General features: G+C 43.0%; 1 protein-coding gene across 6 annotated transcripts in view; it reads left to right on the top strand.

The window, feature by feature from the left end:
- Positions 1–12,881, top strand: part of LOC119180179 (plasmolipin) — a 225,957-nt gene that overhangs the window by 181,189 nt on the left and 31,887 nt on the right. For all 6 annotated transcript variants that reach the window (XM_075878433.1, XM_075878428.1, XM_075878432.1 and 3 more), the window contains 2 exons: positions 2,606–2,784; positions 5,715–5,885. In XM_075878433.1, the coding sequence (XP_075734548.1) occupies positions 2,606–2,784; positions 5,715–5,885 (350 nt within the window). The remainder of the gene's footprint in view (positions 1–2,605; positions 2,785–5,714; positions 5,886–12,881) is intronic.

Raw genomic sequence — 12,881 nt, 5'->3', positions numbered from 1 at the left:
GTGAAAGCTTTTGGCATGCTCTGTGCAGCTGCCCACCCATGAGTAGAGCCGAGAGATTGTTAGCTGTGCTTTGCAATGTAGCATATGACTTGCTATGCAGTAAACTGTGTCAATAACTATAAGAACTACATACGTGGAACAAAGTTGTCCATTTTTCTGCTGTGACCATGCTTCAGAAACTGGCGGGAATACTACGTTAGTGTATGCCACATGAAACAAGTAATTCTGCAGGCACGTTTATGATGTACGTGCTGTAGCTAGTTCGCTGTGACTTTACGCTCCACGCAAGGTAACTAATATTTTAGTGTTGACGGAATCGAGGGACAACTGGCAAAGTGATCTTGAGTCTACATTTTGTTGGTGAAAAACCATCAACAGATCCAGCAGTTTTTTCTCGTTTGCTGCTGCTGTTTTTCTGCTGTACTGCAGTTCGTCTAGAGGCACTGTTCGCAAACAGGAACGTAGTAAGGAAAAAGCCCTACGTATTTTAACACAGCGCCCAACTACGCGGACATAAGATAAGAAGAGACAAACCTCAGCGCCCTCCTGCATGCCTGGCAAAACGCGTCCCGGACCATGATAAAAGTAAAATTTATTCCCCGTGTGCTGCCAGTGTCATTAACAGCACTGTACTTGCATGCGAAGCTGCGCCACACCATTTTATTTCACTGCATGACAGCTAAAATGTGTGCAAAGCGGGCATGTGACAAACTTACTCAAGCACTCGTGCAGCCCAAGCGATGCCTATGAACGGAGCTGAACTAAAGCACAGGAAGTTTTGCGAAACTGCTGTACATTAAAGGGCCACTCACCAGGCCCCATACCGAATTTTAGTTAGACAGTGGAAGTTGTTGGGTGTCCTATGAGGAACATTTTGCCACAAAAATTTTTCGAATCGGTTCATCACAAGGGGAGAAAACAGGTTTTTTGAGGCGGCGCAAAACGAGGATTAGAGGAGGTGAGCTCCAAACTTTTGCCGCTCCTCCGCGTAGCCTTCGCAAGCCAAATCTCTTCCCCCCCCCCCCCCCCCCTCTCCAGCATCCGACCATGAGGTGACGTGCCAAACAAATCCAACCCCCGACCACGCAAGCAGCGTTGCTTTGTTGACCAGCGTTATTTCGTGGTCTTCTGCCTGTTTCTGCGGGATGGTTTGGAAACGCTGGCTTAGACGCGGTAAAGTAGATGAGCACAATAAGTGGGCGAACGCGTAGGAGCGTTCCACGGCGGTCGTCTTCTTAATGCGCTGACCACGGGGACACGAACGCATACGAAACACTGGCCCTGCATTTTGTAGCATTTCACAGGAAAGAATGAAAGGAAAACGCTCACAATTCTTTATTGCGTGTCATTATTTATTTAAAGTTTTATTAATCTCTTAAAGCAACAAATACATAAACTACGCATGTTGTGTTAAACAATTTTTGCCATGTCACGTAGTACTCTGTTGACAACGTCATAGCAGAGTCGTCTACGTAGAGGACCAACGTCACTGCATTGCCGTGTACATAGGGCCATTGCTACGCCCACGTCATGCCCTCATTCTCTACGCGTGCGCCGGCAAAGGGGAGGAGCAGCGTTCATCTTGAAATTTGACTCATTTCCGAAGGGCGTAGCATTGCAAATTTAGGCTGACATGATCATGAACGCCTTGTCTAATCATTGCACTTGTCAGCTCGAAATTGTCATACCTGGTGAGTGGCCCTTTAACAAATGAACCACGTGCCGTTGAGCAATTGTACATTTTACTTGTGTCCATCACAAGGTGCTGTCTAATGCATATAGGACACAAATGCTATCATTTACTGAACAATAAGCAATCAAAATGACAAGAAAAAATGCATAAATATATCAATGGTAACGGCATATGCTTAGAGGTTTACACTGGCCGGCTGCACAAATCATTCATTAAGCACACTTTCTCACATGTCCGTGCTCTCTGTCGCATTGAAAACATGATTGATTTTGTATAATTTGTCCTTTTTTTAGTAATAAAAGAATCCTGCACTTGCACATTTGTTGTTTTATTAAAGATGTCGCTTTCATGCACACATATTTGCATACAATGCGCATATAGCAAATGGAGAAATAGTCCATAGCACGCCAGTTGAAGCTGAAGTGGCCACAAATGGTTACTTGTGGTGTATTAGTGCTGTCATGAAGTTAATACACTGTTACATTAACTTTGAGTGCAGTGGACTGTTGTGCCACCTGTAGGTGCTGCACGTTTCTCATATACGGTGACAGAGAAACGAGCCAAAAAAAGTTTCTTTGCTTTTGTTTTGGTGTAGCATATGGTCAACATTGTGGAGTTGCAGACAGCAGCACTAAGCAGTGACATATAGACAGCATTAGCACACCACAATGTCATAACTACTGTGCATTCAGATGACCATAAAGTATACAATGAAGGTTGACAAGTAATCATTGAAATATACTAGTAGTACCGCCCTATTATGCTATCACATAATATTCAGTTGATCAAGTGTTGCATCAAAGACTTGCAGGTACCTTTTTTCTTTCAAAAAGTATTTATTTAATGCCAAATTTTTTGAGACATTTAAACTTGAGCTCTATTGTTGATGTCCTTGTGATTGTCTTTTCGTAGGAGGCCGTTCCAAGCAGACTATTGTCATAGTCACTACGCCCACTGGCAGAATGCAAGGCCAGGGCTTCCCCGACACTCACACAACGACCACAACCACAACAACTAGGTCTGTCTCATGGCTGGTCTTCGACCCATCCTATCTGCGAACCTTACCAGGCATCTTGAAAGGAGCTCAAATTGTAAGCTGCTTCTAGACTTGTATGTTCGCTGCTGGTGATACCCATAAGCTTGAAGCAGTGCCATATCTTGTGTATAAGGGAAAGATGACTTGCTGCATGCTGAAAAAGTGACCTTAGATGCTACTGCCTCATGAATTGTCTTGTGCTGTCTGCCAGAATCTATCAGTGTGTTGTAGTTGTGGCTGGGGCTTTTCCTTGAAATAATCTCTGGAAGAGGCAACCTCTAAAATCAGGCTCATCATTTCAACTCAGTTCACTGAAGTTTGCTCGCTTTTTGCTCATGGCAGGAGTGATGACAGTCAGTGTAGAAGTTAACTTCAATTGGTACCACTTGAAAAAGTAGAAAGTTTTGCAAGTGTGGCAGGTAGCAGTGATCATGGTTGAAACAGAAAAACGAAATGGGAAATACTGATATTCTTACATCAGGTGTATATACGCATCATGTGTATGTATGTTCCGTCACGTTACATCACGTGTATATAAGTGTGTACGCATGTGTATATACGCATGCATAATTGAAAAATTTGAAAGAGTAGGATAGGGGGGGATGTTTGAACTCCCCAATAACCCCTGCTCCTGGCTACGCCAGTGGCTAATAGTTGCCGAAGGTTCTGTTGCCACCAGAAGGGCTTCTGTGAGGTGCCTGGAGCAGCAACAGATAGGTGACAACATTTAGAATTGGAAATCCATCAGACCATACAACACTTTGTTCTAAAGGTGCTGATAGTGTCTAGTGTGTGTAGCATTAAAAAAAGCATTTCCTCGAGTTTTTCTCAATACTTGAAAATACCTTGTTTGAGTTTCACTAGCTCTGCTCATACTACGTTGTCGCTGCCCCGCCGCGGTGGTCTAGTGGCTAAGGTACTCGGCTACTGACCCGCAGGTCGCGGGTTCGAATCCCGGCTGCGGCGGCTGCATTTCCGATGGAGGCGGAAATGTTGTAGGCCCGTGTGCTCAGATTTGGGTGCACGTTAAAGAACCCCAGGTGGTCGAAATTTCCGGAGCCCTCCGCTACGGCGTCTCTCATAATCATATGGTGGTTTTGGGACGTTAAACCCCACATATCTATCTATCAACTACGTTGTCCCTATACCATGTGTTTGTATTTTTGCCCTCATTCTGCTGTTTAAGGAATTGCGAAATTGTGACCACATATTGTAACTATGGTAAATTTAGACAAGCACTACATCACCTTGTTGAGAAGTGGTGTCCTTGGGCTAAATAGTATCATTTTACACTCTTGTATGCTGCCACTTCCATATGAAACATGGGATTTTCAAGTCTTTTTTACTCAGCTGTCTGTCCAACTGTCACTGATTTCTTACTGACCTTAAATAACAAGTGCAATTATTGTCCTTGCAGTGGTCTGTGTTCTTTTATTTCGTCCTTTTTTAAAGTGCAGTTCTGTACTTACCGTATTTACTTGCATAATCCTCGCACTTTTTTGTGCGGAAAACCGATGCAAAGTTGGGGGGTGGGAGAATTATGCGGGGAAAACTTTTCACGAAAACGTAGAGAGCAAAAAAGAAAACAAAGTGGCCGCAAGACGTGATTATCACGGGAGAACAATAAAAGCACAGGTTCAACGCAAGGCAACATTTATTTGAGACACAAAAGGCGCAATGAAATAGTTGAGAATTAGAATACTGAACGCAAAGCTTGCGGGCATTGTGGGTGTAGCAGTAGCATTCGTCACTCATCAGGAGCCCTTAAAAGGTAAGCGAAGAACGTCAGTATTGGGCTGATGGCCATTTAACAGAATCGTCTCCAGTTACCTTCTAAAGAAGTAAAGTTTACCATCGATCCCAGTCTTAGGCACACGGAAGGCCCAACATGTCTTGGTAGCTTTCAGCTGCAATCACCAGTAGCAAACGCAAAACTGTACTCTCGAAGGGCCTACCGGCGGCCCTGTTGCCATTAGTTAGTGCATGGTCCATCACTTTCAACTTGAAAGCAGCTGTGTAGCTTTTGTATCGCCACATAACGTAACAAGATTACAGACTCAACATACAAATCACGCCACAACGCGTGCTTGCCACTTTGGCTTGGATTGGATTGGATTGAATTTTGGTGCAATAATAGTATGCTCTATGGTTAATAGATCATAACGCTATCATCATCAGTGGCTGGAACGAGTATGCAACATTATTGTGGCAAATTTCAGGGGTGCGATAATTACTCGAGGAAAAAGAGAAATCGTATTTTTGTTGGGCGATGACGGTGGTGTGAGAATCATGCGAGTGCGAGGATTACGAGAGTAAATACGGTACAAATATTTTCATGATAAATATTTGATTGAATACTATGTTTTCAAAATTTTTTCCTCACGTTTCAACCGTAAGAACTAACAAAATAATGAAATGCATTTAAAGCTGTATACGAAGGAAACGCACCATTAGAACACCTCAATCTGAGAGAAGTTAGCTTTCAGTGCATATAAAGATTTAGTTAGTACATAAGTCCCCTTAGCAAAAAGGGGCATGTGGTGACAGAAAAAAACAAAAAATTGCTATTCGTGACAGCAGCAATGCTTCCTATGAAAAAGGCAGAACTGAGTAGCATTACTACTCGGGACTGAAATACAACATTGAAGGTTCCTTATTTCAAAAGCAATATATAGCAACATAACACAGTGTTGAGTGTTGAGAATATTTTTGCTGATACTGACAGTACTGGTTATCTAAAAAAAAACAGTCCAGAAAGTGTTGCTACATTGTTTTTTTAATAATAAATCTTCATAAACATTTAATAAACAGTCCTGGCACTACCTTTATTATGGACATTCACGGATTATTAGCATGAAAACTAAAGCTTATTGTTTTCCAATGGAAACCCAAAGAATTGCGTTAAAAAAAAACATATCCTTTTGTTGTGTACCCTGTTTGTTCTTCCTCTTGTTATAGAAGTGCTTAATGGTGCTGTCATTGCAGATTATTAACCTGATCGGGTTCATCTGCTCTCAACTGGACTACTACTTTCCAAGCACGTCCAACTGGTATGGATTTGTGTCAATGACCGCATTTTGGGTTACGCTGGTGCTCCTCTTCTTCTACATTTTTCGCCTGATTGAGAAGATCAAGATTATTCCTTGGATGCTTGCGGTTAGCACACCTTTTTTGTCTCTGTTTGGAAGTTTTCTTCTGTAAATTATAGTTGCTTTTTTCAGATAGATCATATTTAACTGCCTTCTTTGTGCATGGTTTAGGTTGAGAAATGTGGAAATATTTCACTAGATAATGTTTATTTAGCAAGTTCTTGCAAACTCAAGGATACAGGTTTGATTCCCATTCATAGTATTGGCATTTCTCTGACGAAATAGGATAACACCTGCGTACACTCATGAGCAATATAAGAGAGAGCACTGAAATGGCCTTTTGAAGGTTATAATGGCTAAATACAGTTTACATGTGCAAAAGTGTTCTTAGTGCTAAATGTTCAGTGTACACCTGTATCTAAGCCCAGTCATCAGCATTTTGATAGGAAACTCCAAATTTGTGTTTAATCAACGATTACTTGCAGTTACCTATATGAATGTGGTGTAGCAAATCCCAAAGGTATCTCTTGCAATTCAGTGTATCACATTAGTATTAGATGCCCCGTCGCGATGGTCTAGTGGCTAAGGTACTCGGCTGCTGACCCGCAGGTCGCGGGTTCAAATCTCGGCTGCGGCGGCTGCATTTCCGATGGAGGTGGAAATGTTGTAGGCCCGTGTGCTCAGATTCGGGTGCACGTTAAAGAACCCCAGGTGATCGAAATATCCGGAGCCCTCTACTACGGTGTCTCTCATAATCATATGGTGGTTTTGGGATGTTAAACCCCACAAATCAAATCAATCACATTAGTATTAGTTGAATACACATCATTTATTAGACATGTATTCGGTGTACATCAAAAAAGTGCCTAGTGGTCAAAGTGCATCTGGAAGTACCCCACTTTAATCATGTCATGATTCTTGGTTGGTAAAGGCTCAGAGCTTGAGTTCATATTCTTTCTGCAGATTCAGGAAGCTGTTCTAAACGGTCAAACAATATAGTACATTTAACGAAAGCAAAGTAATAAAATCCAAGAGGCTTTTTTTATGCAAAACATAACATAATGAAGTCATAAGAAACATCTGCCAGGTTAAATGGCTTTGCAGCACCTTCCCAAGTGGTAATTGAATGACCTCACTGTAGGAGCTTATTGCCTTGTGGATCTTTCAAAAAAAAATTACAGCATATTCACGGAGGGAATGATGATGAGTGGGGCAAAGCTTCAGAGAGTTTTACTGCTAAACCGTGAAACCTCCGTCCGTCTTGACTGTCCATCTGTCTGTCTGCCCGCACCTGCTGAGTGAGTCGTAGAATTAGTCGGTCACGTACCAAGAGAGACATGCATGTACAGACCCAGAGCTTAGGGAGCTTCGCCCCTAAAAAAAAACTTGGGCCATCTCCCCAAAAGAAACCCTGATGGGATGCGAAGCAGCAGCGTTGCATAGGGGTGGTGCCACGGGTTGAACAGTGCCAATGCGGGGGCTGCAGTGAGCGCTGGAAGATTCATTTGAAGCTATGCCTGGCGTAGGTTTTGTATGTGACACGTACAGACATGTTTCAACGCGTACGTTAGGCGCATGTCAAGTTTATTGTGCGTGAACAGACGAGTCTGCAGCATAGCAAGCGGCGGTTGCGGCAGGTGTTGCGGAGCGAATGGACGAAGCGGCAGCTGCGGGCGCCGCGGCGAGCGTGCAGCAGGCGAGGCAGAGAGAGACCTCGAATAGCACTGCGAGGGGAGCGTGACGTCAAAACGCATCAGCGCCGTGACCTACTTGGCACCGCGCCAACACCTGCGGTGCGGGTCGTACGAAGGGACAGCGTTACACAGGCTAGTCAAAGAGCTGCTTTGCAACTACAATACTTTGGATCCTTCAAGAGGAGTTGCAGAGATTTGTCGCAAGCTCTGAGCACTTTGTCAATTTTGTCCCAATGAGTGGGCTGAAAGGTATACAGGGAGGGATGACAAGGGGGCAGGAAGCTATGTCAGTGCATGTCATGGCCTGAGCGTTTCAGGCGAGTGGTGGCCACAGTACCTGTACAACACAAGCATGAATGTTGCCCTGAAGTATGGCCGAGCCTTATGCGAACCTGATTGATATCAGCTTTGTTTTGCATAGCTTAACTGACAGAGAGTAAACTAATCAAGGTTGCTCATATTAAAGGGGGTTCAATTAGCTAAATGCAAAGGATATATACTGAGGTGTGCAGCTCGTGAGGCTCATTGGAGAAAACAAGCATGCACTGGCTAGTGTACTAGTAGTTCTGGAAATAACAGTGTACATCTGTAGCTACCGTTGTAGCCGGCTTAGTTCAAGACTAGTGATTGGCTCATCGCACGCAGTACCACTTCACATGAGCATATGAAAAAGCAGAACTTTGAGCAAGCAATTATCAATCCAGAATAATGCAAGGATGAGATATTTTTTCTGTGTCTTTCAAGACTTATATCTGCATATTTTTTATTTATTTAATTTGTCACAGGCTCTGAGCACTTTCCGTTTTGTCGAAACACACAGTAGAAATGTCACGAAGGTTTTTTGCTCAACTGTGGAATCATGCAATGGCAGTGAGCTTTCCTTTGTCTCCACAGTCAGTTCTGTCAACTGTGTAGTTACTGAGAGCAAAGAAAATAATCTCCTACTGTCTTTACTATAAAATTATGAATTCTTTACTGTGTGCAGTGCTATATTTGGTTTGCATGTTGACAAGAGTCTTGCGCACTGATCGGCATGTTTTCTGGCTAAATCAAAAAATATTGTAGGGCTCCTTCAATTGGTATGCTAAATTTATGTATGAAATGAACTCGGGTGAATTAATTGTAAACTTTTTGCTTGTTGAATTCAGATGACATCTTTCTTTATGCTCATAGTATTTTGTCAATTATAATCACCCAGAACTTCAAAAGTCTGCAGTATTTCTTCCTCAAAGGCAGATGCACAAACGCCTGCATCACTGAATACACACTCCAGATTGACATCATGACAATGGTGGCTGGCTACCCCACCTTCGGAGAACGTTGCCAGCTTTCTAGTTATGTGCACATGCATTTGCACAAGGCTTACCCTACAAGTGTGGCCAGGAAGGGACGCGACATTCCTCCACTGCCTTTATGTACAAAAACTCTATGGCCGCAGGTTCATAGATTCTTGTGACATGGGGAACATCAGGCACTCAAGGCACGGGGTCAACAAATAGGTGTTATCAACCCAAGATTTCAAGATGTAGCACAGTGACATTCATGAGATGCCGGCCTGTACAGGGTAACTGATTACAAGAACGATCAAGCAGGCCTGTAGCTTTTGAGGGGGTGTTAGCCCCTTCTTCTTTCCCAAAATTTAGATGAAGGTGGTTGTTTTACAGGGGACAAAAATAAAAGTATCTGTTTTTCAAGGCCTTCACTAAGCTCCTTCCCCCTCCACCCCGAAAAATATTCCTGGCTAGGGGCCTGCGATCAAGTATTTTTGCCTGTGGTGCTATTGGCTACTGAAAAAAGGGGACTGCTGGCCATGCGATTGAGAAGTTTCTCTGTTAAGACAGCGTGTGCCTGTCACTGCGGGCGTGCGAGCATCTTCACAGCAGCAACTAAGGGCCAGACAGAAACAAGCTTAAATGGAGAGGCCATCCGGGGGCTCTCATTGTTTTCCAATGAGGAAGGCCTTGACCTAGTGAGGTATGTTAGTGTGACGTGGTGCCAGGATGTCTTTATGCCGGGAAGGGAGCGTGGCCAGAAGGTGGAAGCTCTCTATACCTCCCATGGGGGGCACTCTCACGTGCTGCTCACTGCAGCAGCACTGCGTTCCACACTGGCGGCTACCGGGTATCCAACTAGAAATAGTTCACAAACAAAACATATCTTCCATGCCATCACTGGTGAGGTCCGGAAATAGAGGGAAATGGTGCAAAACAAAGAGGAGGATTGTTGCCACGGAAGCGTTCTTTTTCACAGGCAAGTGGAATGTGTTCGTGCAGGTCCACTGGCCGCTTGGGTGATGCAGCGATTCATGAAATTTAATCATTTTTAAAATTTTGCAGGAGTGTTGTGATGTGGAGAACTAAATTTGAATGCTTTCTGATTAAGACAAAACTTTATTAACAACTGTAACATTTATATCTTTGTTCTTAATTACACGTTTCACACTAAAAGAAAACATACAAGTACTGTGAAAGTGTCATTCTGGAAAACAGCCTCTTGCAACTGAAATACGCAAATAATGAGCGAACATTGAACCCAGGATATCTGAAGCAATACGAAAAGTGTTAACGATAACAAGCAAGCCATGTCATACTTTACTCAATCACGTTTGTTATGGTGGTGCATAGTACTTCTTTCTTACAGAAGTTGATTACCAAACAAAGCAGATGTTCAAGGTGAAATGGAAGCGGGAATCGATGAGAAATTGTTGAACAGGGAATTCTGTTGGAGACACTACGTTTTGGCATCATCTTGGAGGACACTTTTTGTAAAACATTGGTTTCAGCGACATTCCATGCTAAACGATTTTCTAAAGTGTCAGTGAGCCGACTGCATGTAATTTAGGGAGAGTATTATATGTAAGTAAATGCCCACAAAGTTTCAAAATGGCTACATGAATTTCCATGAACAGGAAGGAGCCTATAATCAATAGATATCATTTGAACTACATGCCAAAAGTAAGATATGAACAAACAGTGTAGCCAGAGAAACCCGCATTCAAGGCTTTCATTTAACATATTTTGTGGGCAGCAGTATGTTCTCACCCCGCTGCGGTGGTCTAGTGGCTAAAGTACTCGGCTGCTGACCCGCAGGGCGCGGGTTCGAATCCCGGCTGCGGCGGCTGCATTTCCGATGGAGGCGGAAATGTTGTAGGCCCGTGTGCTCAGATTTGGGTGCACGTTAAAGAACCCCAGGTGGTCGAAATTTCCGGAGCCCTCCACTACGGCGTCTCTCATAATCATATAGTGGTTTTGGGACGTTAAACCCCACATATCAATCAATCAATCAGCAGTATGTTCTCGTCATGACTAATTAGTAGTGTTGCGACATTGCGCTTATGTCTATCCTGTCAGGTTTGCCAAGAACTGGGTCTGTTGATGTACTCATGCAAAATGAATACCTGCTCAAATAATAGATCCAAATATTTGTGCTCACCCGTTTTCGCCAGAAAACGTGAAAAAAATCTGCGTGAGACTGGTAATTCTTAGTTTAACGCACCACAGAGCCGCGCAGAAAATGTGATGCCCTGGCTTAGCCATCTTTATCTCATGCATCGTTGACCTGCTCAGCATAGCTTACTACGGCTTCTGTTCCCTGTATGCCACGTCAAATGTCTTAACTTTGCTGTATTTATACTTGGCATGTCAACTCAGGGAGATAACTGCAGAAGATCAGACTTGTGATATTGATTGCTAAGCGAGTGGCAAGGGTGAGCGGCGGCAAGCGCTAGAAGCACAAATCATTGAGTTCCCACGCTTCACCTGATTTAAAAATCGCAAAATGTGAAATAAAAAGGAGAAAAAGAAACAATAGAAGACTTTTTTACGGCTCAAATTTTATTGTTAATAATTTGGCACATTCCACGTACCTTGGAAATTGATGTTATACGAATCATGCTGATGGAAGGTGACTATGTTGTATTTTTTTGAGTGAAATGTGAAGAAGTTGTGCCAAAGATATGTACAAATGCACGCAAAGACTTGCGTTAAACAGCCATATATGTTTTATATAAGCAGCTTGTTTAAGGTTGCGTAATGATGCCAGCAGCATGAATATTAGCTTCACCAAAAGCGGTAAGCTGATTTGAAGTGCTCGTGCTTGCGGGGATAGTAGCCCTGGACACTGCTACATAAATCAACTTCAGTGGATTGCACCTAACTACAATTGTCATTAACCCAACGTAATGGTCGTATCATAGTACGCATGTAATCTTTATAAAATTAGCTGGCCAGCACTGCAGCCAGGATTGACGTTGCATAAGCATTAGTCTATTTGAAAAGTAGCTCCAAAACATGGTGTGGCTGTGTGATAGAATACTTGATTGCCACGCAGAATGCTGGGGTTCCATTCTTGCTGGGACTCTGACATTTATTCTTTGCATTTGTTGGGTCAACGCTGCCGATGTCAACTTTTTTCTTAACGCTCATGCATTAAAATTACCCCTGTCTGTTCTTGGTGTCCCTGGGTAGATATAAACTGTCTCTCACTTGGGGCACATACCCACATACGTGTTGCACATACCCATCTGTGGGTTTGTGCCACACACCTAGTTGAAAGGTTTTGATGACGTACACAATGGGAGTGTGACATTATTTATGTCATGACCTGCAAGTCATGTTTGTCAAGCCATCTTACCCTTCCATACTAATTTTGGTTTACCCCAAGTTAAGGATGTGATCGCAAGAACACCCAGATGTAGGCAGCTAGACAGACAGATGGACGGACACAGACATGCGCACTCAAAGTACGTGTACTATACAAGGAAATTAAAAACTTTGCATTTAAAAACTCTTAAAATGACAATAATTGTGTACATTCACATAAATGTCACTTAGTTGCACCAGATCATGACATTCTAGCAACCGTTACGAATGCACATGTTCCTTGAAACTTAAACTGGTTCTCAGTTTTTGTGGCCTGGCGTGGCCTGCATAGAGAACAAAGCCCAGTGTTATGGCGGCATGGCTGCCACGCTGCTGTTTGGCTGGCATTCTTGGCAATGAACCAATGCGGTGCTGGCACAGCGTACTAGCTGGGGTACGAGACTCAGTAGGATGGGCACTCTCGATTCCCACAGAATTAATCTTCAGCCTTGCATCACAGCATCTCTCGTGTCTAGATTGTTACTTTTTGATTCAATACCCCAGAACTTAGTTTTTAAATAATGGGATAGCACATAAGTGCATCATTGGATGAAAGGACTCGAAATTAGCTATTGTAATTATTATGCTTTGTATGTAAACCCATTTCTCAGCATTTTATGGTATATGTTTCAGTGTTTTATTGGGTGCATATGCCATGGTGCCAGTTTTCAGCTTTATAGCAAAAAAATAAATGTCTGTTTCAACATTTTATTTGAAGGTACTTCATTT

The sequence above is a fragment of the Rhipicephalus microplus genome, chromosome X, assembly GCF_043290135.1.
Source record: "Rhipicephalus microplus isolate Deutch F79 chromosome X, USDA_Rmic, whole genome shotgun sequence".
Classification (NCBI taxonomy): Eukaryota; Metazoa; Arthropoda; class Arachnida; order Ixodida; family Ixodidae; genus Rhipicephalus; species Rhipicephalus microplus.
The sequence above is the reverse complement of the archived record's forward strand: the minus strand, read 5'-3'. Positions and strand labels throughout refer to the sequence as shown.